Source organism: Diabrotica virgifera, chromosome 1, assembly GCF_917563875.1.
Source record: "Diabrotica virgifera virgifera chromosome 1, PGI_DIABVI_V3a".
NCBI lineage: Eukaryota > Metazoa > Arthropoda > Insecta > Coleoptera > Chrysomelidae > Diabrotica > Diabrotica virgifera.
The window spans coordinates 309,374,803-309,402,441 of NC_065443.1; the positions used below are offsets into that span (position 1 = coordinate 309,374,803).

The 27,639-nt window shown below is 34.6% G+C and overlaps 1 protein-coding gene across 1 annotated transcript in view; it reads right to left on the bottom strand.

Annotated features, from left to right (window-relative positions):
* Positions 1–27,639, bottom strand: part of LOC126879222 (semaphorin-2A) — a 687,031-nt gene that overhangs the window by 392,991 nt on the left and 266,401 nt on the right. The window contains exon 2 of the mRNA XM_050642279.1: positions 12,927–12,978. Coding sequence (XP_050498236.1) covers positions 12,927–12,978 — 52 coding nt within the window. The remainder of the gene's footprint in view (positions 1–12,926; positions 12,979–27,639) is intronic.

A 27,639-nucleotide genomic window follows, 5' to 3' on the forward strand; every position in this document is an offset into this window, starting at 1 on the left:
GTTTTTCCAAATAAAAGCGTTCTGCAGCTATTTTAAAGAAACTAATTACAAGACTTCGATATGCTTCTTCTAGACGGAGCATATCGAAGTAGAGGTCGTCCGCCAACCAGATGGTCTGATGACATCAAACGGATCGACAGAAACTTGATGCAGACAGCACAGGACAGAAATGCATGGAGAAGACTGAGGGAGACCTATATCTAGCACTGGATAGATCCGGGTTGAATTATGCCGATGATGAATTACAAGACGCCATCTTTAAAGAGCTCTAGCATTCCACGGAAGCATTTTTGAACTAGGTGAATTGAGTTAAATTTTCTTAAAATTATCTGAGGAATCTCCGGTTTTCGTTTGTTATGGGAGCTTCTGGACACCCTGTATAATATAATGGGTAGGTAAATTCCCTACTATAACCAATAAATTGTAAAAATTGTTTATTTACTTTTATTGCGTTTACTTAGATAAAAATATGATTTAATCACTTAAAATAAATAATAAATATGTTACAATTTGCTATTAGATTTGAAAAGTGTGTAAAAATTCCGAGACATTATTCAGGAAAATAATATTTAATAGGATACGATTGTTTTAATGATATACAAATTAATTTTTTGTATTATTCATCTTTGCGGTTATCCTGTCAACTTGTAAACGGTTTTAGATTCGTGTTTTTTAAGCATACTGACATGGTATGTCTCAGAAAATTGTGGTGATATTAATATGTTTGTATAACACCCTGAAATAATTTTACAGACACACAATTTAATTTTTTTATACGAAATAACTATACAACCATCCTGCCTCTTTGAAAATAGATTTATATTAACCTTCTTGAGATATGTGCGAAATGGCATGACTTAGAAAATCGTGTAATTTTCCACGAATTTTCTTACAAATTTTTAACTATATATAGTAAAAAAGGTGTAACTAAACATCCTGCCATTTTGAATAATGTCTACTGAAATTATTTATTTTATAACAAAATTTATTTTATGACTTAGAAAATCACGGAACCAGAGTGAAAATTTTATACAGAATTTTCCAAGAAACAAGTGCAGTTAAACATTAGGTGACGTCATGCTAACATTTTTTTTGGTCATTTTGAAATAAATATGATTAATTTATTAAGTTGGCAGGACTTAGAAAATTATGAAAATTTCATTATTTTCATTACATGTTTGTATATCTGTATACTCCCTTAGTCCTTTTGCAACCGTCCTGCCCAAAAAATTTTCTTCATAAAATAGATAGTGTCCTGTTATTCTATAGATATGGCAGGACTTAAAAATTCATCGCAACTCCGAATTTTTTTTTCATGGAAAATCTGATTTTCACAGGAAAATGTCACAGAAAACCCGTGGATTTTTCCACAAATTGTAAGTACCTTCTCTAACCTTCCAGTATTGTAAAGGGCAGGACTTAGAAAATCGTGGTTGAACTTCTGTTAATATCTCCCGGTTTATAACTGATATATTTATTTCCCGAAGAAACGTTTAAGCTGTCATCTAATCCAAAGTTAAATTACATTTTTTCAACTCGTTCCGTCCCCTTCTTCAATCCGTTTCATGCTCACCGTCTGTTCGGTGCTCCACTCCAATCCCAAAAGACCCACAGTCTGACTGCATCCGTCTGGACGAAGGCGAACGCAAAAAAGGAATCAAAAGTGCGTACACGAAAAAACTATTTCCACCGATATTGGATATATACAGGGGAGCCGGATTCCTCCTGGGAATCGCAATGCTTCTAAACTTATCATTGGAAAATAGAAAATCACCCTTCGACGAGGGTTGTTTCTGCTCGACGATTGATATTTAAAGCTATACATTTTGTATGAGATATGGATTATTTAGAAATTCCTGGATTAGGGGTTTACATTTTGCACTTTCGCTTTGAGGGTGCGGTTGTGATTATTGAGATTTTGAGAGGATCGTGCTGGAAGATCAATTTAGAGCTGCGAATCAGGGTAAAGTATGCAAAAGAAGACGTGCTATCACCTTAAATTTATCAATTTGTCTATATTTTGTGCAACTATACTGCGAGGCATAAGTTAGGGATATAGAAAATGTATGCTCAATTTCATAGTTGATTTTTTCGTGAACGGATTAACGGATTCCGCTAATTTTTTTTATTATTTTAGATATTTCTTTAGTATTTACACAGTTGTGCCAAGATTTACTCAAACTTCTTTTTTGTACTTATACCGGGTGGAAGAAAAGAGATGTTTTTCTTATGTTAAGTTTGAAATACCCTGTAGGGAGGACGAGGTACAATAATGAGTACACATCGGAATCGTATTGTAGTCTTATATTTTGTGAATACGTAGAGCGTCGATTATCCGAACACATTGGGGGACAGGGGTGTTCGGAAAATCGATTTTTTCGGATAATCGAATTGTATTGATATAGTAATACTATTTATCCATATGCGAATGAAAGCCTTATTTACATACATATGTACATACGTGTATATCTTTAGTGACAAATGATAGAAATTAATCAAAAAAGTGATGTATTTGCAAGAAAATGAAGATTTTTAAGCATTAAAAAATCTTCAATTTTCTTCTGCCGAAGTAATCCTACCTGTTTACTGGCTTGGTTACGTGTTTTTTAAGCATGTGTCTAGCAAATTATTTCAGAATGTTGTTCTGAAGCTATTTTCTTATGCCATTTTTATAATTACTAGTTTTGATGAGAAATAAGCCACAATTTTACAAAAAAAAATAATATTAATATTAATATTTCTTGTATTTTGACAACGGCAACCGATTTGGACGTCGAAACGTTAATAAAATCATTTTTTTTGTAAAATTGTGGCTTATTTCCTATCAAAACTAGTAATTATTTCAGAATGGATTAAAAAATATGAAATTTGATTTTCGGTGTCAGTTTGGCATCACAAATTATATGCAACAAAGCTAAAACTCCCTGGGATCTAGGGAAGAGAAATAGGTTCTCCCCGGGATTTTTTTGAGTAAACCGCTTATATACAGCGTTATCTAAATCCGTATTTAAGGCAAGTTTTATCGTATTACGATTTGTGGATCCGTCAGAAGAATTAAGCCAGAACATAAAGTTACTTATGTTCATCTTTTATTTTTTATCCGTCTTACCAGCCTACCAACTTTGTATTCATTGGATGAATTGGTTGCAAATTCACCTACCTCTAACCGTTTGTTAATATCGTGTTTACTTTTTATAGAAAGAACAATACGCTTACGTTTAGGCATTTTTAATTGAGTTTTTACACAAGTCGGGAGTTCGGATAAGCGGTCGTTCGGTTGATCGACGCTCTAGTGGATTTTGTTTTTTGAAGCTCCCTGATATCCCTAAAACATAGAGAATAGACGGGTTTGTAGTTTAACATGTGTTTTAACCGAAACAAAAGTTTGAGACACCCTGTAGGGAGGAAAAGGTAAAAAGGTGGTTATGCATCGATACTATGTTGTAGTCTCATATTTTGTGAACCTTTTATCTTTTTAATTTGTCTGATATCTTTAGTAGCAAGAAACTAGACGGTTTTACTCTTTAATATGTGTTTTAACTGACGACTGCGATACGTGAGGAGGCCATGTCTTGTCATACCACTAAGATGAAATTATTTCCTATATATAGTGCGAAAGGAAAAGAGTGTTCAAAGAAAAAGAATATGTATAATGTTTCTCTCGTTATTTAAAGAGTCTCCACGTAGACATCCAATCAGTATTACTTTCAAGGAAATTCCACCCCAAAACATCACAGAGCCTCCATTAAACAATCTCATCTCACTTATGTTGCGCTGTGCATACCGCTTATCTGGTCGACAAATAACTCCTATAGGTGTCGATAAGAACTGTTTACGTTATGTGCCTTTCTGTTTTTAAAATTTTGTTAACTGTTAATTTAGTTTTGTTTCAGTTAAAACACATATTAAGGAGTAAAACCACCTATTTTCTTTATTTTTTTTGTTTTTAAAGATGTCAGGGAGATTCAAAAAACAAAATGTTAACAAAACGTAAGACTACAATACGATTCCGATCTATACTCATTATTGTACCTCGTCCTCCCTACAGGGTGTTTCAAACTTAACATAAGAAAAACATCTTTTTTCCACCCGGTATAAGTACAAAAAAAAGTTTGAGTAAATATTTGCACAGCTGTGTAAATACTAAAGAAATATCTAAATTATTAAAAAAAAATTTGCGAAATCCTTAATCCGTTCACGAAAAAATCAACTATGAAAATGAGCATACATTTTTTATATCCTTAACTTATGCCTCGCAGTGTATATAGAACTGGATTCGAAATCCTTTTTATTTATCGACCTTGCAAGTATGCACGTTGTATAACAGTATGGAATAGTGTTAAACTATCGGAAATGGCAATCTGTGGCTTGGATTGAAACTACATGTATATCTGTTGAATTCGATATTTCTACGAATATGTATTTTTTCATCTTCATCAGGAACAAACTACAAAATGAACTGACAATAGATACAAACATAACATTACAATAATATAACTTTCGAAGTGTTACATAAAGCAATTTAGCTTAAAAATACACGACATGTCGTTTTCACGAGACGACCAGACGACGACTGAGTTAGAAATCTTTTTTACATATTGTGGTAAGGGCTAACGAGTTCCATTATCGAGCCAGATAGTAAATATTTTGTTATTTTTAGAATTTTAAAATAATGCAATAAATGTCGCTCAACGTGCTGATCTGTTTGATAATTGATTGAATTTTTATGTTTGTTTATCTGGTACATTTCGAGAAATGCTCATTTTTATAATTACTATTTTCGGTAGGTAAGAAATTGATATCTGTTACATTAAATGCGTGGCCTGTTGTGATGGATTGGTGTGCTACTACACAATAATTTGTCTGTATTTGCAATCACTTTTGTGCTGCTTATTCTTTGTTTCAACCACTGCGATGTTTGCCCTTTATACTGGCCATCACATTCAAGACAAGAAAGTTGATAAATGAGATGACTCTGATTTTGAAGCGTTGTCTGGTCTTTAACTTTTGTGAACAAACTGTAGTTGGATATGCTGTAATATTTAGCTATTTTGATTTTGGGAATTCCGCTCAGCAGCTTGATTATATTGTTAGTTAAGCCATTTATGTAGGGTAACTTTTTGTAAAAAACGGGATCTGATTCCTATCAGATCTAATATTGTGCAAATGATGTTGATCTGGGTAATTTGTGGAGAAAATTAATTTTTATATAATATACTAAAAATATGATTAAACCATTATAAGGTTGTCTTCTGTTACAAATAGTAGTCACTAAAAAAGAATCAACTCCAATTTATCTTTTTACTTTCAGCTTTTATAAATACCCTCTCAAGTGTATCAAGTAGTAACATCCTTCATCTTGTCGACCTAATAAATTATTAATAACGTTAATAGAACATAACGAAAATACTACTGATTACTGATATTAATTTTAAAAACTGGTTCTTATCTTTATAAAAGATGATATACTTAAAGTGTAATAAAGAATATGTAAATTGTAAATGTGTTGGAGCCAGTATCTGGTTTATGTAAGCTCTTTGTAAGTTGCCCATTAGAATAGAACAAAAAATGATAAATTTATACCATGACGGTATCGTAGCATTCTTTGACTATAATGTAATCTGATTTAAGTTATGAGAAATATCAAATTGAAGACATTCAGTCAATGAAAATTCAGTATTATATTAAACAAAAAACTCAAAATATATGTTTTTAAAATTTGTACTGTATTATACAGGGTGTTCTTGGGAAACGGAAATACTTGAATGGTGAATAGAGGTCACTGAGGCGGTTCTAGATATACTACACTTATTTCCTCACCGAGTTTTATTAAGCGAGTTACAAATTTTCAAATGATATTGAAATTTTTAAAAGCAAGCATTTTAAAAAGCAAGTTAAAAATAGGTACAAGAGCTAAAGTATGAATTAATGGATAGAGAAAAAGAAGAAAATAAATAGGCAATACATATTCTGATAAAAAGGGCGCCACTTTATCTTTTAAAGGAGAGACAAAGAATTTTTTTAAATAAATAACTTTACACACATGATGAATATAATTCCACCTACCTTATAACTCTTTCTTATGTTGCATATCTGTTATTTGTAGAAATCTTTGTTTTTAATGTATGTTTTATCCTAATTTATCCTGACGCTTAGTGGTCTTGCAGCTTCTACCACATAGAAATTGTTGCATTCACATGGTATTTTGTAGATGCAATCCTCTGAACTCTCTTGTGTTGTTAAGTTTGGTTTAAATGTTGTGATGTACTTGTTTCCTAGCCTTTTTAATTTTTGTAATAAGACCTTTACATATGATATTGTTGTCATTCTAGAGTCCCAAAAAATCCCCTCTTTCGGCCAAACCATAGCTGTTCCTACAACAGCATGGTCAAATATGTCAACCAGAAGTTTTAAAAAGACAACCTCGTGATCACCTTGGCGGTTATACACTTTTTTTAACACAATTTCTTTAATAATATTCTGTTTTAAACGATTTTAATTGCCGTTATAATAAACTATGTCCAATCTCATATAAACACAATATTTGACTTAAACATGCCATAAGAAAACAGGTTCAGACCTTATTGGCAATTTCATCAAATTCTGTATATTCTAAATATACATATTACATTTACGATCTCCATTCCCTATCTTAATCCCTCGTAAGACCATCCCTTAACGAACATCAAAAATTTTGTAGCTTTCACCCACACCCAATTACACAATATCTCGGTTATAAAACTATTCCTAACGAACATAAGCAAGCGGCAACATTTAGGAATTACCTGCCATCTTCTCATATACCTACGTTAAATATGCCTCCTCACATAAAAACATACACATAACAAAGTTATTAAAAGGTCTTGATAACGTATCAGCCAAAATTACACATCGCCTCTATTTCAACCACCCTTTTCTAATAAACAAGCCGCAGTAGGCAACAAACGTCTAGTGTGGCGCGTAAGGATGGTACAGGGGACTATGTAACACAGGAATAATTGGAGAAAATCTTAGATAATATGTCTTGTATATGTAGAATTACATAAATGTGTAAGCCCAAATAATAAGATTGTTGTTTCTGTGAAATGTGTAAAGTTGCCTCTATATTTCTATCGCCCATCCATGAATCTGGCGGTATAAATATTCGGTATAAATATTTAAGAAATTCGAGTAACTGCTTTAAAGATAAGCCCTTGCCGATATTTTAACAATGGCAATACTCATTGTAAATTAGTTATTTTAGAACTTAACGTAAACATTTGCACATTAGTAGAGTTAAAATTATTAGACGATAAATATTAAGCAAGAGAAATAAAACTTTTTTCTACTTAAGGAAAAAAAATCAAGATCATTAGCGAACCGAATTCAAAATTTTTCTGCACATCATATTTCAAGCATGATTTGCTTAAAAGATCTCATTTTTGGTGGTAATAAAAGATATTAGTTTATCTGGACTAAAGGTAATATTTGTTTGAATTTGTCCACGGACAATAGATAGATGGAGTCAATTATAAAACGCCTTATCTCTTCATTCCTAATTCTTTGCATTTTTGAAACTTGGCCTGATTGCCTATGTTCGATGCTTTGTGTGCATTACTGTCTTATTTGTTTCATCTACCGCACTGACACTCGTTGTTAAGCTTCCGAGATACATACTATTATTACAATTTTTTATATCATCTTTTATATCATCTTTTTATATCATCTATTAAACCAGAAGAGCAGGATCATGAGGGTGTCATTGTGACCGTTCTAGAAAAATAGACAGTTCTAGTAAGAGTAACCCAAAGCATAACAAGATCACTTTTAAAAAGGGCCCAAGTACTTGGAACATGCAAGTTATAAAACTGACAAGAATAGAAGAAAACGTGCCAACAGCCAACAGTACGCAATAACTTTCCACTGAACTGTTGGCACATCTAAAGAAGTCATGGGAACATCTATCTGCACATGAATATCAAAATCAGAAGAATTCATCAAAAACAAAATTGACATCTTCTTCAGAAGAATATAATTGTGCGCACTGACTTAGTCTAACATCGAAGAAACACTCTAATCCCATAAGGCAGCTATCCAGACATCTCCCCTTTACAAAACAACAAGACGCTTTGTTATCGAAGATTCGAGTAGCCCCTGATCTTCTTCAGTAGTAATGATAACCAAGAAGGATGGCTCTACGAGGCAGGGCCGCCGCTACCATGTGTGCAAAGTGTGCATGGCATACGGGCGGCCGATTATAGGGGCGGCCAAAAGCAGGCCCTGATGATAATACTTTTTTTAAAACGAAAAATAAATTCAAAAAATTAAATAGTACTGATTCAGATATTTCTATAAACTCTAATATTCCAAACAATCTAAACAAAAATGCCATAAAATGTTATTTATTATATGAACTGCCCTTTTGCAGCTGTAGTCATAAAGTAGTTCCGGGAATGCTTTTTAATTCAAAGTGGCTGGCGACTTTCGAACTTATAAGATATTTTTATCTACGTGGTCCATATGCGCTTTTTTCAAATTCTGAACATTTATGATTTGTTAAGAGAGTTACAACAATAGGATACTTTCCGAGAATTTAGATAAGTGCTCTCATTAAGTAATAAAAAAGTCTTTTTATTACTCGATGGTTTAAAAAAATATTTTTTATTACTCGATGGTTGCTCTATTATAATATTGTTCCTTTAAGCTTATGTATGGTTATAGATGGGATATAGTTCAGTCTAAGTTGAGAATTTGATGATTTTAGACACGCTTTTGTTTGTAATATAATAGTAGTGTGTCCGTTTCTTTTGCACACTACTGTATTTCAAATATGTATTTAAATATATTAGTAAACAATTAAGCATGCTGAATGTTGTAAGTAGTCTTGTAAACACAACTAAGACATGTAAGTGTTAGCGAAAGATTGCATTTCTGTATATTATAATAATAATAATAACTTTTTTTGGTACGCGGGATCCAGGTCTAAAAGTAACGTCTAGATCAGAGCAATTATTATTATTCGTATATGCGTTACGGTCTCCTGCACATTTACTATATAGTACCTATGTTCAAACGACTAAAGTGTTGGAAGAGGACGCCAAATATTAAGTTACACACGGGTGGCCAACACTTTAGCGGCGGCCCTGCCACGAGGCTCTGTATTGACTACAGAAGATTGAATAGCGTCACCAAGAAAGACACCTAAGAAGATTCCCATAGCGCCTTCGCTGGATCGAAATGGTTTACACAGTGGATCTCAAACACGGCTATCTCATAAACGGCACGTTGCAGACTATCCTGAAGATAGAGAGAAGACAACATTTTTCTGCTGGAAATGGGCTCTACCAAATCAAATTTGCAGACCATCTTGAAGACAGGGAGAAGACAGAATTTTCTCCTGAAATGCGCACTACCAATTCAAGATTATGCCTTTCGGCATCACTTTCCACCAAATTATCGTTTTGTAATCATGTTGAGATTAAACAGAATATAATATATAGTTTCTTATAATCTTATTTACCATCGTATCTAAGTTTTTAACGCTTCTTGGGCATATATTTTAAGGCTTAAGGCTTTTACCAACATTAAGAGGACTTAAGATATTCTTACCGATCTTATCTAATTTTAACAAAATAAAATCCAAACTCGAGGGAAAAGCATACCAAAAAATTCGATACTCTCCACACTCATTTTGATAAAATATTCATCTACGCCACTGAACTGCACCATATCGAGCATATCTCATGATTAGAGGGAGCATGATAATCCACATCTCATAAATAGTTAGGGAGAAAGTTATTTTACGTCAGGCAGGTTGCTTATACACAGCGTTAGAGCGAGCTTGATCATATATAGCTGGTGGAGTAGTTTGACGACTTCTTGTAAGTATAACATCGTCAGATACGAGGAGACTTTGGAAGTTTGATGAATAAACTCATCTTCAAGTAGATATGAGAACGATTGACAAAAATCCTTAATTAGAAATTAAGTCTATGTATAAGAGTCATCAGGAAATTTCGTACGAGATTAACTGGGTAGTCCAAGGGTAACGTACGAGGGTAACTATAGTCCAGGAACCGAAGCTTTTCACCTCGCAATTTTTACAGAATGCATCGAATTGCTTGAAAATTTAAGAATACGTAGTGGATAGTCCAAGGATCAAAATCTATATGATGCCGAAAATCGCTTTTACCATGGCGGTGATTGCCACCCCATCTCGGGGGTGGAAATTTTTCATTATATTTTGACTACAAAAGTTGATAAAAACATTCATTCTAAGCAAAAAATGTTCTATACCCCATTCCACGAATATACGACCCTCTTGGATTATCGCGACAACGAATATTTTACTTGCAAAATATGAAGAACGAAAGTAAATTGCAAATTACATTGCTGTTTATTGGAATAATTATTAGAGCAAAATACTTTCGTACTTCTTATATTGCACACTAAATTATTCGTTGTCGCGATAATCCAAAACAGTCGTATATTCGTGGAATAGACCATATACATTTTTTTGATAAAATTAATACTTTTCGATTTATTCGCTATCGAAAGTGTTAGTTTTATATCGAAAAAATCAATGTTTTTCGAAATGTACTTATTTACCATTCACTCAATTTTTGCCGTAGAAAAAATTTTTTTAACCCAAGTTCTTGGGAGTTAAATAACCACAGTTTCATATTAAATAATTTTTTCGTATATCTGATGCTAATCTTTCTATTCTGAAGAAAATGGCATTTTTTACCAAAGTACAAAAAGTCGTTATTCGCTTTTAACTCCAATTTTTTTAAAAACTAATTATTCTAAGCCAGTCAAACTTCTAGAATATATTAATAATACATAAGTAAAGAAGAATGAATAAGGCCAATGACTAAAAACACCGCTAACATACATTATTATGCTTCCAATTGGATTTCTGCTTTTTTTTTTTTAAATATATTGATCTTTTAACCGTAACCTTTTAAGTTTTTATCTCAAAAAGTTTGGTGAAAAAGAATTTTGTAGGTTTTTATAAGGTCTATCAGGTTATTAGTATTAAATCCTTTTAAAATCCTCAGTCGTAAAAAGTGGTGACTTTGAAAGGGTTGGTAAAAGTGGTTTTTGCATGTTATTACCGGTTTTAATTGTAAATAGCTCACTCAATTTTTACCGTAGAAAAATTTTTTGCAAAACAAGTTCTTGGGAATTAAATAATCTATAATTTCATATTTAAACATTTTTTCGTATCTCTGATGCTAATCTTTATATTCTGAATAAAACGGAATTTTTTACCACACTCCAAAAATTCGTTATGCGCTTTTAACTTCATTTTTTTAAAAACTAATTACTCTAAGCCGGTTAAACTTCTAGAACCTATTAATAATACATAAATAAAGAAGACCAAATAGGGTCAATGACTAATTTTAATTAGGGTGGTGATTAGGGGTTTGCTTCTGATCACTTTTTCACTGAAAAAAATAGGGACTGACATCCTTTTGATTATAAGCCACTTAATTTTTGAGCTATAGACTTTTTTCTTATTTCTGGAATATTTTTAAGTAATTTAAATTAGTTTAAACACGTTGTACTCGAAAAATGCATAGTTTTCCCGTCTTTTGACTTTGAAACTACAATATTTAGCATTTGACGAAGAGCCAACATATAATAAAGTATAGCTCGATTACTATTGGTCTTAAAGAAAATTAAAAAAAAAAAACGTTTTTGTTTATTTTTTCAAAAGGTACATTTTTGTTAAGAGGAAACAGTAGCGATCAACAGGTAGCGAAAACGCGTTCCAAGATTGCGGCTGTAATTTTGAATATTTTTTCGAGATATTTGGCACACGTATTCGTAATATAATAAAGAATGGCGGTACAGAGCCCAATTTGAAAAATATATTAATATGTGGAAATTACTCTGTAATTAAATACAAAATTAAAAAAACGAGCCTGTACCGCCATTAAGAAAAACAAAAAAATACACTCTCTTCAAATAAACTTTTTTATCCGTTGCCTAGATTTTGTGTCATTTTGGAACTATTAATGAAATACAAAATTTTAGTAGTTCCAAAATGACACAAAATCTATGCATCGGATAAAAAAGTTTATTTGAAGAAAGTGTATTTTTTTTGTTCTTCTTAATGGCGTTACAGGCTCGTTTTTTTAATTTTGTATTTAATTACAGAGTAATTTCCACATATTAATATATTCTTCAAATTGGGCTCTGTACCGCCATTCTTTATTATATTACGAATACGTGTGCCAAATACCTCAAAAAAATATTCAAAATTACAGCCGCAATCTTGGAACGCGTTTTTGCTACTTGTTGATCGCTACTGTTTCCTCTTAAGTAAAGTTGTTTTGATAAAACGAAAGAGTTTAGAGTTATTAGCAGAAAACTTATTAAAAACATTGATTTTTTCTATATAAAACTAACTTTTTCGATAGCGAATAAATCGAAAACTATCAATTTTATCAAAAAAATGTACAGAACGTTTTTGCTTAAAATGAAAGTTTTTACCAACTTTTGCGATTAAAATATAATAAAAAATTTCCTCCTCCGAGATGGGGTGGCAACCACCTCCATGGTAAAAGCGCCTTTCGGCATGATATAGATTTTGATCCTTGGACTATCCACTACTTATTCTCAAATTTTCAAGAAAATCGATCCATTCTGTAAAAATTGCGAGGTTTTGTCCTATTTTAAGCTTCATTACTTGGACTAAACATGAAACAAGAAATGTTTACCAAAAAAACTGAAAGAAATCTCCTGATCACCCCCCGTAGTCGCAAAGTCCGGGTAGTATCTTCGCATTAGGGGAAGTATTATGTTCATATTGCACGCGTAATATGTACAAATAAGAGCATGAAACGTCAAGCGGAGTTGTTAAGGGGCGCAAACTTTTCCCTTAAACTTACACGACAAGAAAAGGAATATGTGTTGGTTATATGATGTCTTCTACTTACCTCGCAGCTTGATTGGTTGATATTGCTCAAGTTCAGCCTGTAGACGCGGTCCCTGCAACAAAAAAATGAATGAGTATATTAGAGCAAGGTAGTTTTAGGTGGAAAAGTTATGAATCACCAGAAAGTTTGGGAGAGGTTTATGGATATTTTAGAAGCAGGGCTTCCAAGATGGGATTTGGCTTTATCACTAGCAATCTGGTTAATATTTGGTGTCATCTAGACGAAAACTTTTTTATGATGAACAATGATGAAAAATAGCAGGTAAATAATAAGGCAAATTAAAAAAAAATATGCTACATAGAGAAATTTTATTTAGTAATAAAACACTGAAAACTTTTGTTTTCTACACTTTCACAAAATTTATTACAATTTATTTTTACTACAGTTGTTTCGGCAGAGTACCTCTCTCAAGTGATTTATTTTTACTATGAGTATAAATTTTAGAGTCTTAACTGAATAAATTGGAGAGAAGAGAGCTGTTTGTCTCAAGTAAGTCATTCAGAATTATATCTGTATTTTTTAGTTTATTAATTTCCATAAATAGTACATTCTTTCACGGTTTTTGCTCTAAATTTTAAAGAACCGATTGGATTGACATGAAATTTGGCATACGTATAGCTTACATGTCAAAGAAAGAAAGTGATATTGTGCCGATGTGTGCTTTTGCCCTGGGGGTGACTTTCACCCCCGCTTGTGGGTGAAAAAATATATGTCCAAAATAAGTCCAGAAATGGGTAAACTGACTAATTTTAAGTAACTCTTGTTCTATAGATCTTTTTCGCCAAGTCAACACTTTTCGAGTTATTTGGGAGTGGATATGTTCATTTTTCAACAAAATAACCACATTTTTAGACGGTTTTTCGCAAATAACTCAAAAAATAAGTATTTTGTCGAAAAAAACGTTCTTAGTAAAAATATAGCCTATAAAAAAGTAAAAAAAATGGTGTACGCGTTAGGTCTCTGGATCTCATAGAACGAGAGTTGTAGCCAATGAAAAATAGATTCATATTCACCAAATTTCAAATAGAATATTTCGACGTGAAATATTCAAAAAATTAAGCATTTTTTGGGGAAAACCCATTATTACTTTTATAAAGTGTTTAAAAAAAGCTTTATTTCTGTTTTTACAAAAAGTTTCTAGCATTAAATTGAAGTTACGCTCAAAATAAAGTTGGTCCCTTTTGTTTTGACAAAAAAAAAATCGGGAAGACCACCCCCTAATTAGCAACTTAAATGAAATTACTCGTTACCGCTCCACAAATTATTTTACTTATGTTGTTTTTATATGATCTGTAAGTTTCATCGATTCAAAGTGCTTATTTTTGAAAAAATTTGGTTTTAAAGTAAAATTTTTAAAAATTTTAATTTTGAAAAATATGCTTTTTTTCAAAATAACTTAAAAATTGTTAGAGATACCAAAAATCTCGAAAAACAAAAAAAGTAAGATTTGCTTTTCTGAATATCATGTATTTTTGGTTTTTCTGTTAGACAAAAATTGATTAAAATTTGGTGTTTCTAAATTTGCATACATTCGTGATCAGTGACTCGTTCAACCCCTTTTAACTACAGCCCTTTCAATAATAAGGACTTTAAACTGATGAAACTTACAGATCATATAAACAATACATACACGAGTCAAGAAACTTGTGAAGTCGTAACGATTAAGTTCATTTAAGATACTAATTAGGGGGTGATTTTCTCGATTTTTTTACCAAAACTAAAAGGGACTAACTTTATTTTGAGCGTAACTTGTTTACTTTTGATGCTAGAAATTTTTTTTATAAAACAAAAATGAAGCTTTTTTTAAACACTTTAAATAAGTTGTAATGAGTTTTCCCCGAAAAGTGCTTCATTTTTGGTTATTTCACGTTAAAGTATTCCATTTGAAATTTGACGAATGTGAACCTATTTTTCATTAGCTCTAACTCTGCTTCTACTAGGTGTAGAGACGTGATATATACACCATTTTTTAAAAAATTTTACAGGCTATATTTTTGCTAAGAATGTTTTTTCGACAAAATACTTACTATTTGAGGTATTTGCGGAAAACCGTCTAAAAGCGTGGTTATTTTGTTGAAAAAATGTCACTGACATATTCACTGTCAAATAACTCGTAAAGTATTGACTTGGTGAAAAAACTCTATAGAATAAAAGTTACTTAAGGTAAAAAGTTACACTGGCTTCGTAAGTGTGGTGTCGAGGCTTCGTAAGTGTGGTGTCGAGGCTTCGTAAGTGTGGTGTCGAAGCGGGCTCGTTGTTCACTTGGCGTATAGTGAGTTTCCTATCGCGACTTCAGAGTTTCCCAAATTTCTGTTTCGCTTGGTCTCTGGCTTGAATACGCTTTTGGGTGGACAACGTGTTCACCTATACCACATAAATCATCCGAACCGTGAACGTCCACGTTCGTGAAGCTGGGAATACCTTTGCAGCGGATAAAGGACCTGAGCTCTTCTCAGAGCACGATCATTTATTTACTGCAGAGGAATTGCTGATTGCGGTAGGGTGTGCCCGATTGGTAGTGTGTGCTTGCTTTCAAACAATCAGTTTTCTAGCTGGGACCTTGAATCGCACACCGTATAGCTACTTGCCTTTCGGGTTTCTCGAACTCCTCAAGGCTATACACCCTCCCAGACTCCTGGGAGCTTCGGTTTTAGAGTAAACGTATACCCCAAAGTTTGTTCAGAGGCCTGTGAGAACGTTTCCCACAGGTCCAGTTTACTCCCAAACCATCGAACTGATAGGATGGTCGTTTGCATCTGTGGCACGAACTTCGCTACGCAAGCCGGGTTGGATACTCACCTGCGCAGGCTGCGATGTCGAGGGCCGAAAACAGGTAACGACAATGTCTGCAGCCTATGTGATGGCACCTTCAAGTCTTACATGGGGGTTCGTCAGCACATGCGCTTGGCGCACCCAGACCAGAACAACGAGGATCTCGAGCGGAAGTGCGAGGATCCCGGTAGACTGACGAGGCTCGAAGATGAGGACCTGATCCGCATGGGTCAGTTGGAATTCAAGTACGACGGTCGTAAGATCCGACTATACCTGAGGGAGCAATTCCCCCAGTTTACGTTGGATCAGATTCGACGTGCTCGGGCTAAACCCGAATATCAGGAATTCCTCGAAAGTCTCAGGAGGGAAAGTGAGCGGACCCCGCCAGGGAGTCCAGTTCCTGGACCTTCGAACAACGAGACTTTCGCAAACTACTCATCGGGGACGGATTCCTCGCCTGAGAGAGCGACAGTTGAGGGTGAATCGGAGCACCTCTCGCAGACCTCGGAGCTTTCAGCCAGTCAGCACGGTGATGCGTCATCTTCGCATTCGTTGGAAGTGCTAGACCTCGATGCCGAGGAGCTCGTTCCGGTGGGAGACCGTGAGGCGATAGCCTCGTATGTAGATCAATACTTTCGCTCAAAAGGCAATTGGAGTAATACCGCCAAAGAAATCTTTAGATTATCGCAGCTAGCACATGCTGAGAGGCAACGTGAGAGTGTCAGGGAACTACTGTCAGAATATATATCAACTGAAATAATATCGGTAAAAGCAGGGAAGCGTCGTCCGACTAGATCTAACCAGTCAAATGCTGTTAACGCCCCGGCTATAGAAATAGAGAACAGACGTCACAAACGTGCTCTTGAATACCGTCTGACACAAAGAAGATATCATACTGATAGATCAGCTCTGGCTCATGCTGTCCTTGACGACAAGCCGCTCTGGGAGAAAGATGTTCACCCTAAGATCAAGATGATAGAGAAAGAATACCGCACAATTTTCTCTCCTAGGTTGCCAGAAGATGATGAACCGATTTCTGATCAAAAGGATCCCACGACCGTGAGTTACGCGGTCACGGAAGCGGAAATCCTTGGAGCCTTACGAACCACGAAATCTCAAGCAGCCGGTCCTGACCTATTTAAGATCAAACAGCTGCGTAGGGTTCCAGTGCAGAAATTGGTTCTCATCTATAATACCATGCTCCAGTTTGGTGCTACCCCAGAGGTGTTGAAGGAGTGCAGGACCACTTTGATACCAAAGGGTGGTGATCCGCTGGTGGTAGGTAATTGGAGACCTATCACAATATCATCTATCTTGATCCGGGTGTTTCATCGGATCCTAGGTAAGCGCCTTGCCGTGTTGGGCTACCATGATAACCAGAGAGGGTTTAGACAGTTAGATGGCGTTCTGTTGAACAACCTGACACTTCAGACGGTTATCAAAGAAAGACGAAAAGCCCTTCGTCCATACAATATACTAGCGATCGATCTACGTAAAGCATTTGACACGGTCTCTCAACGATCTATTGAACGAGCAATGACACGGTTCGGGCTCGATGCTACTTTCAAACGTTATGTGATGGACTCGTACACGAACTGTCGTACGTATATCACCGCCGGCAGCGAGTCGACGAATAACATGACAATGAGTAGAGGTGTTAAGCAGGGCGACCCGCTGTCACCCTACTTATTCAACATGGTGGTCGATGAGCTGATATGCAGGCTCGAAGAAGGTGTGCTTGGTTTGTCGATTGCGGATGGCAGAACAAATGTCTCAGTGTTGGGTTACGCTGATGACTTGGTTCTGTTATCGGAATCAGCCCGTGACGGGAACAAGCAACTCCGGACAGCTGTCGATTTCTTCGAGAAGAGAGGAATGTCGCTGAACGCTGGTAAGAGTGCCGCTATTACGGTTAGCGTAAACCGTGGTAATAAGCACTCTTATTGCGTAACGCGTTCGCTCTTCTCTGTCGGCAACGACAGAATTAGGCAGTTGAAACCGAGCGAGTTGTTTGGGTACCTAGGTAGGAAATATAACGCACTCGGTCAGACCAAGGTGGCCTTCCAAGATCTGCAGACCCAGCTCGATCGAATTCAACGATCCGGTTTAAAACCCGCTCAAAAATTGAACGTGGTTAAAACATACTTGCTGCCGCGATACATCGATATGCTCCAATCACCGACGATTACAATGAAAGCTCTGAAGGGTTTTGACAGGACTGTGCGTATAGCCGTGCGTAAGATTTGTCGTCTCAATCGAACGTGCGCCGACGCTTATATTCACACGCCGATTAAAGAAGGTGGTCTGGGCGTGATGGCTATGGCCTTACACGTCCCAGCCATCATGAGAAGGAGGATGACTAAACTGATCATCTCAGCACAAGGCATGAATGCCGTGATCATGTCCACAAACTATGTTAGTCACCTCTGGGAAAAAGTTTTGAAGTGGACACAGAACAACGGAGGCAGTTCAGCGTTGATCGCACGTGAGCTGAGCGAGAGACTAGGCACTGGCTATTGCGGTAACGGTCTTGCTCAAGGGTCCAGCCACAGTGAGAGCTCAGCCTGGATACATAATCCACCTCCCTACTGGTCGGGGCGTGATTATGTTAAAGCAATACAGCTGCGAGGAAACCTTCTACCAACGAAGGGCATCCCATCAAATCCACCACACCTACGGCGATGTAGAATGGGATGTGACAGAAACGAGTCTCTTAGTCACGTCTTGCAAAAGTGCTCTCGGGCACATTGGCAAAGATGTAAGAGACATGACCAGCTCGTTTCTTATCTACGAAAGACAACCGAAAAGAAAGGGTGGATATGTGAGGTTGAGCCTCGGATTACAATGCCGAGTGGCGAGTTAAAAATACCTGACTTTGTCGCTGTGCTGGGTGACAGAGTACTGGTTGCAGACGTTGGCGTTCACTGGGAAGGCCCAGATCCGTTAAGTGTCGCCGCCGGACTTAAGACGGCGAAATATACGGAGCCTTTATTCCTTCAGACCATGCAAGCCCGATATCCTGGGAAAATCATCTGCATGGCACCTCTAATAATAGGGGCAAGAGGTACTTGGTGTCAATCGAATTCGAAGATCCAGCGAATTCTTAGTCTATCACGGCTAGACATTAGGAATCTGATTCTTAAGACCATTCAAGGCAGCCTGTTCATTCATAGTCACTTCATGAAATCCTAATGAGTGTACTTATGAAACTTACTTCGAGTAATCCCCCCGGCTTTTCCTAAGAGGGGATATACGTTTCGTCAGGGTCTATATTACTTTACCCTTTAGTACTAATCAATGTTCTGTGAATGTCTTATATGTTATGTGAATGTCGGCGCTTCACGCCAATTTTGACCGGTCTCATAAGGGGTCCATTAATTATTATTATATTTTTTTTACCTCGCTAATTTCAAATTGTCAGAGCATTTCTCTTGGAAGTGGCGTAGCTACGCAACGGGTGCGAGCGATTTTACTAACACGCCGATATTTTCTGCTGAGACATCACAGCAAAAAGAGCCGAACGTCACTGGTTGATCGGATCGGCGATTCGGAGCGCCGGTGCGACCGACCAGTGAAAGAGTGCTAGATCGATGACAAGGGGGGCTGATGATGAATTTGCCCCTCGACCGGCATGCCTAGGCACGCCAACTGAGGTTTGGCTCCACTCTGACTAGCCGGTTTATCCATTTCCTGACTTACTTTGGACGAATATTTTTTCACCCACAAGAGGGGGTGAAAACCACCTCCAGGGCAAAAGCACATATCGGCACAATATCACTTTTTTTCTTTAACTTGTTAGCTATGTGTATGCCAAATTTCATGTCAATCCAAGCGGTTCTTTAAAATTTAGAGGTTTTGCAATATTTTACCGTTAAAGAACGGACTAAAACTCTAATAAAGATAGCTTAAGGCCATTAGTTTGAATAAGGAGAATTTGAAATTGGTCTTTAAAAAATGATTATGATCCAAAAGGTGAAGTACGTCCGCAGAATCTGTTTTTCTATTATTGAAAGTCCTTTTATGTTCTGCTATACGTATGTTAAGGGTTCTACCAGTTTGACCGATGTAAGTTTTTGGACCATGGAACCACAAACGAAAAAGGGGAAGGCCACAGATGCGATGGTCAGATGACCTGAAGAAACACACTGGGTCAAAATGGATGCAAATTGCCCAAGATAGAGAGGCATGGAAGAAGGAAGAGGAGGCCTATATCCAAGGATGGATGTTTAGGGCTGATTAGATAGAAGTTTTTGGGCAGCCACCACTCCTAAGTTTGTATACGCCACTGTGTAAGTATTTTTTTGCCTATTATTGTTATTAATATATTTGCTTTGCTTACTATTTGTTCTGACACTGGTGTTATTCCGTTCTTTTGTATCTTTAGCTATTTTTGCTGAGATCTTGCCTGTATATGTAATTGAACAAAAGGTGCAGGGTATTTTCTCTGGAGGTGGAAAGACTAATTTTTATTTAATCAAACAATTCAAAGCTGTCCCGGAGTTGTCTGCCAAACTGGAACAGTTGGAAAACAGCCCCACTAACTACTAATTTCTTCTGTTTATCATTATCGACAGCTATAAAATTAGATGATCTGCGATAGTAGATTAAAGCAGCAAGTAAAGATCATTCATCCTCAATTTAAGATCAGTTGCCTCGAGAAACACGCATTTCTGAGATATCTGTACAAAAATGTTCAAATTCTTTGTTCCTCGCCTTCTTGGTTTCAGAATCTTTCCAGCTTTCTATTTGTAGTTAGTATTTGTTTCGATTTTGATCTTATTGTAAACAGGTACGGTATAGGTAGGTACTAATATATTGCTTCTCCATTTTCCATCTCTTTTTGACATCCTTTTCGTTTTTACTGCCATCCCGTTTAGTAATTTGTCCTATTTTCTATTTGTCCTATGACATGAAAGTTTTTATGCACCGTGGGCATTAATAGATGTAGTTCTGAAGCTATTTCCTTGTGGCATTTTTATAATTAAGTATTTTCTATGGGAAATAAGCCACAATTTTACTAAAAAATGAATTTATTAACGTTTCGAAGCCCAAATCGGGTTTCGTTGTCAAAATACTATTAAAATAAACAAAAATGTTGTTGCTAAGTAAAAAAAATCTTCTAATAATCTATTTAATCTGACTCATTTATATTGGCAATTCAGACGTATATTATACATTTTAAAGTAGAAGACTTTAAAATGATATCGCCAATATTTATGATTTGCGTTCCTGGGACAACTTTACTAAAAGATAGTTCATTCGATTACATGAAATCAATCCCAACTCAAGAATATCCGTCGCAAAAAATCATAGCATGTGATCTGTTTTTAAAAAGACAACCAAATGCAACGATGACAGTAAAATTCTCGGGTTAGAGATTCCATAGTAAATCACGAGGGAAAACCAGGAAAAAACCTCGTGATACTATCCCGACATCGTAAGTATTTGGTCTTACATTTAATTTACCTTCAAAAAACTAATACCAAATTCTGACTTTAATATGTTTGAATTATAAATAATATTAATAATACATAGATATACAATAAGTAATACTAAAATATAAAATTTGTACTAACTCGATATGTTATGTATTTTCTTTCTAATTATGCTAAATGAAACCAATTGTGTCGGAAATTCCTCGGTAGAATGCAGTAGGATGTGGTTACCCATACTGAAAGAGGAAGTCAATCGAAAGAAAATACCACGATTAGTAAGTCAATAACATATCGAGTTAGTACAAATTTTATATTTTAGTATTACTTATTGTATATCTATGGGCCGGTATTTCAATAGCTACTTAAGCTTTTGCTTAGCTAAGCCTGTGTCAAAAGTTAAGGAGAAGCTTAAGCCGGGTGCCGTATTTCCATCATTTCCTTAACTAAATTGATGCTCAACTGTAAAGTTAATTGGTTTGGTACCTCTGAATACGTCAAAATGCCAGAACTAACTGTTCTGAGGTAAAAACCACTACTGTTGACGTTTAATTTTATATTGTCATCTGTATCAATGTCAATTACTTCACTTAATTTTGTGTACCTACATGGTACATGTGTTGTTAGTTTATTGTCTATATTTTCTCTGGTTATATTTTTATTGTTATTTTGCATAAGCAATAGATCCGTCTTTGTTTACTGAATATATTCCTTAAAATGTCAAATTCTAATGTAAGTTTATTTTTGTAAAATAAGTATACCTACCAAGCATTGTAAAATAAATAATTTTCATGTGCCTACACCTTCCAAAAGTAGTAATAATTTTAATAATCGTTATTACGATTAATACATTAATAGATTATTATTTAATAATCTAATAATAACGATATTACTCAAAAGTTGGTTTTCAAAATAACTCTCTAGTTAATAATCTATAGAAATAACCTCAAAAAACAGAAAACAAATTTTAAGCAAAGGCTTAAACCAACTCCCGCGCGAGCTTAAAATTATTTGGTTTAAGCCTAGGCTTAAGCCTCAAATTGAAGTGGAAATACAGGCATCTAAGCTTAAGCAAAGGCTTAAAGTAAGCTTTGGCTTAAGTGAGGTTGGAAATACCGGCCCTGTGTATTATTAATATTATTTATAATTCAAACATATTAAAGTCAGAATTTGGTATTAGTTTTTTGAAGGTAAATTAAATGTAAGACCAAATACTTACGATGTCGGGATAGTATCACGAGGTTTCTTCCTGGTTTTCCCTCGTGATTTACTATGGAATCTCTAACCCGAGAATTTTACTGTCATCGTTGCATTTGGTTGTCTTTTTAAAGACAGATCACATGCTATGATTTTTATGCGACGGATATTCTTGAGTTGGGATTTATTTCATGTAATCGAATGAACTATCTTTTTGTAAAGTCGTCCCAGGAACGCAACTCATAAATATTGGCGATATCATTTTAAAGTCTTCTACTTTAAAATGTATAATATACGTCTGAATTGCCAATATAAATGAGTCAGATTAAATAAATTATTAAAAGAATTTTTTTTACTTAGCAACAACATTTTTGTTTATTTTAATAGTATTTTGTATTTTGACAACGAAACCCGATTTGGGCTTCGAAACGTTAATAAATTCATTTTTTAGTAAAATTGTGGCTTATATATACCATACCCTCATTACAGTCGCCATCAGGCATAAACATCGACTTAATGCCTTTGGTACATACCTAAATACCCAATTAATAAGAAACAACGTAAATCCTGACATGTTTAAATAAAAAATATAGTTGAAACGACAAAAAAATGAAAAAGTAGTGGTTGTCGAAAGCCCACCTTCTTGGCTCGTCTTCAAAGGACAATAAACGTCCAACTTTCCATGCCTGCCGTCGAATATACGACGCCGACACCGCTGACGCAGCTGTTTTCTTTCGAAGTTCGGCGTTAAGATGCACTAAATTGCAGTTATTTACTGTAACTACTGAGCTACTCCATTACAGATTTACTAAATCACCCTCTAAGTACCATTGTTTTATCTGGCGCTAGTCCAAAGTGGGGCGCACGGTCATATTCAGAGATACATGATGTTCGTCTTTCGCCAAACAGTTTGTCGACGATTATAATAAAGCTAATCTGGATGATACTTTTTGCTTCATTGTAGAGACGTTGAAGGGAATAGTCAGTTTGTACGAGGTGTTTCGGTTTTATATGTTCAATTTTCTGAAATGTAATCTGAAAATACAGAGCATATATTATTGTGTAGATAAAAAAGTGACACGAAATCAGGTAACTAGAATAAACACATAAAAATAAGTACAAAAATAGGAAAGTCCACATCGAAAAGGAGAGAGAAAATATAAACAGAGAACTTTGACAAATACAGCTAAATTGAAAGAACTGGTAAGTATATATAATTTAACTCGCCAGACCTAGAAGATACATGGCTTGGTTTAATATTCTTTGCTATTTGCTGCTTTATTTTTCCAATTTGGGACTTCACGCTTTTCTATGTCTTTAAATATCCTTCTTCCACCTGTTTTTCAGCCTACCTTTATTCCTATTTCCTCTCATTCCTCCCGTTACAATTATTTTGGCTAGTCTCATGTGTGGAAATCTTTGAAACCATCCCAACCATCTCAGTCTTGTGATTTTATGATCCCTACGATATTCAATTCTCCGTACATCTTCTCTCTCTAGTTGTATATTTGGTCTTTTTATCTATATTCAATTCCATAACCTTTTTGAAGTTATTTTCCTGAGGACTTTTCTTTCCCACACTTGGAACATGACTTTTTCGGATTTGTTCATCATCCATGTTTCAGTGACTGGAACTACTGAACTACTCCATTAAATATTTAGTAAATCACCCTCTAAGTACCATTGTTTTATCTGGCGCTAGTCCAAAGTAGGGCGTACGGTCATATTCAGAGATATTACATGATGTTCGTGTTTCGCCAAACAGTTTGTCGACGATTATAATAAAGCTAATCTGAATGTTACTTTTTGCTTCGTTATAGAGACGTTAAATAGAGTAGTCAGTTTGTGTGTTCAATTTTCTGGAATATAATCTACGTTTGACTATATAACGAGAAAAAATAGGCACGAGGCGCATAAATAAGTACAAAAATAGGATACTCCACCTAAAAAGAAGAAGAAAATATGAGCAGAGAAGTTAGAAAACTGGAAGAAAAACTAACTTTTAGTACCAATGGGAAACTCTAATGAGAAAACTGTCAAATTAAACCGAAAATTGATTAAAAATGTATAGTTATTCATAAACTACGCACTATTTTCGTCTGGATATAATTAGGTCCGAGTGCAATCCTTCCTTTTAAGTACCTCCTAGGATTGTTCCTAATGCTCTTTCATTACTAGTGGAAGCTATAAATAGTCAAACACTCACGATTTCATGACATTTCTCAGTTTGTCGTCGAGATGGCTGCTGATGTAAATTTATAAATTTTTTAAGTAGTAAAAGAACTCATGCTGCGTAATCTTCAGTTATTTTCTAATTCATTTAAACATGCTATTAGAAGTGCTTACCTTTTGTATAAAGGATTTTTTTGCATGCCTAATCGTAAAGCGCGCACTTGGAAATTTATCTCTTCAACTTCTTTAGTGCCGATCTCTGCTTTTTCTCTCGATAACGGCAATACCTCATCTATTTGGTGTCTGCCTCTTAAGATCTGCTCCCTTGCCATGATTTTTGTAGAATTAATCGACATTTGAGTTATTTATTTACTTCGCATTTAATGATTCATTATTAGTTGCCTTGAAACGATGGAAATGTTTTACAAATAATGAAATGATGAAAATGTTATCCATATTGAATTGAAGAACGTACTTCATTATTATGATCAGATTTGTAATTATTTTTACGCAATTTTTTAATATTACGAGTAGGTTATGTGATATTTCTATTGAACCAAAAAGCTTTTGCTTGGTTTAACGGATTGTGGCCCAAAGCCTTTCATTTATCAATTTTACATAACAAAATAAGGACTTCATTAAGTTGGAGGGTCCGAGAAGTTAGCCACATTAGATTTTCATAGAACGTTGAATTGAAGTTTGACAGTGTTGCCATGTGATTATAATGTATGTAATGTATAATATGTTGCACGCTTCAAATATACAGAGAAAGCTTCAAAAAGTACCTTTTTACATTATTCTATGGATTTTAATATTTTTTAATTTATGTAAAATACGAACGAATAAATATTTGTTGTTTGTTTAGATATTAATTGCAGTTAATTACTAGAAATTTTTTTGTAGCAATTGCCCTGATAGATTCCTGGAGAGATTTGGCAACAGAGTCAGAAAGTTTAAATTTGCGTTTGCTAGATTGCACAGATGTTCCGCAGATATACATTTTATGACTTTCTTTTTATTATATTATATTTCTTTTTATTATTTTATTATTTGAAATTAATGTACCTGAATACTGAAATGCTCTTAGTTACTGAAAAGTGTTCACTTCGTCAGTACGCTATTTTGTGTTTATTTTGTATTTTTTAAAATATTAAAATGCCTACAACTATATTGTATCACATGAAAGACTTATAGTCCTTTTACCAATATAAATAGCTACAACTTCCATTTTAGACAAATTATTTTTCCTAATAATAGTACTGTGGACTTGTATATCTGTATTTTCAGTTGCATATATTCTGGAGCCTGTTATTATCACAGCTTTTTAATATTTCTGTGGACTTGTATATCTGTGTTTTCAGTTGCATATATTCTGGAGTCTGTTCTTATTTACATTATATTTAATATTTCTATCTTTAATCAATATTTAGAGTTTTTTCGATGGAGTTTCGAGTTCAGGTGAAAAGATGATATGTAATAATATTACTAGATAATCTGTAATAATTATTGTATTGGCGACCTTATTATTTATACAAAGCTTATTTTTATATAGATAATAATAAACTAAAAGTATATACCTAGTAATAAAATCTTAAAACAGCAGAATTTTACTTATTTTACACTTTTTAATTAGAGAAATTTAAAATTTTTTCTCGTTATTTTATCTACATAGTTAATGTTTTCCATGTTAATACATGAATTAATAAAAATATATCACATGCTCTTTTCCGATTTATCCTAAGAACACATGGCAACACTGTCATGTCTTCATTTACTTATATCTGTAGCTAACTTCTCGGACCCTCCAATTTAATGTTGCCCCAAAATAAAATGACGTTTAATAAGTGTCATTTAATGTTTACATATCGAAACCATACCGGACATACTGAATAAAATTTTCCCTTTAGCTCCAACACCAAACATTGTGGCAAAAATATCCTCACTCTTTCCAGACCGGTAAATTCATCAAAGTGTATTGAATTCTGACACACCGCATTTTTGCCAGATGCACACACATGAACACGTTCGTTATTTTTGTTTTCATTAATCGGACAATGTTCTCTGGTCTGCTCTCTGTGGCCGGTCCGAAAGCCACATGTCACCATTATGCGTGTTTAGTATTTTAACAACCATGATCAGGAGTTAAATGGGCCCCAAAATGAACAGTAGTGTACCATAAGGGCATATTTTCAAAGAGAAACAGTCAATCGGCTGACAGTGACTATAGTTTGAATGCGTGTTGGAATAAATAAATGGATAATACGTTAATTACACAGGACTGCGACGTATAACCTGTTTTAAAATAAACGATGGAGAGATTAAATAGATTTTCGTAATGGTTTTTTGGTGTTCGAACTTATACGCCCTGATGTGAAATTATTTCCCTGATTAATTCATTCATACGAGATTCTCATCAATAGAAAGATACAGAAATAAAAATTAAACTGATAATTTTTGATAATATCCCGTCGTCCAATATATTACGTCAGATGCCCTTCGTTGCTACGAAAAAATACATTCAGTGACATTAATGACAATTACTGTTTTAAAAGTTATAAAAGTGATGACTTTCAACCGTCAAATATTTATAACAACTGTGTTTAACTGGAGTAATTTGTACTTACATAAATAAATTACAATAAAATTTTGATTTTGAACAGTTTTATTCATGAAATAATCGCAGCAAATTGCATTCGATCTCTAAAATTATTATCGAATTTTTGCCCTCGTGACACTTTGCCATAATAATTTCACTCACCTTCGGGTCGTGAATTAAAACTGTCAAAGTGTCACTCGGGAAAAATTCGATAATTTTAGAGCCCTTGTGCAATTACTACTGATAATTTTTAATAATATCCCGTTGTCAAGCATTACGTCAGATGCTCTTTGTTACTACGCAAAAATGAACATTCAGTGACATTAATGACAATTAATGTTTTACAACTTGTCACAGAGAACACCAAGAAACAGGTTTAGCAAATATTCAGGTGAATATATCAATAAAATATTAGTTAAAATGATTTAAAAAGATAGTTTTATTCATGAAATAATCTCAGCGAATTACACTCGATCTCTAAAATTATTATCGACTCGTGACAATTTGAGATAATTTCACTCCCCTTCGGGTCGTGAAATTAAAA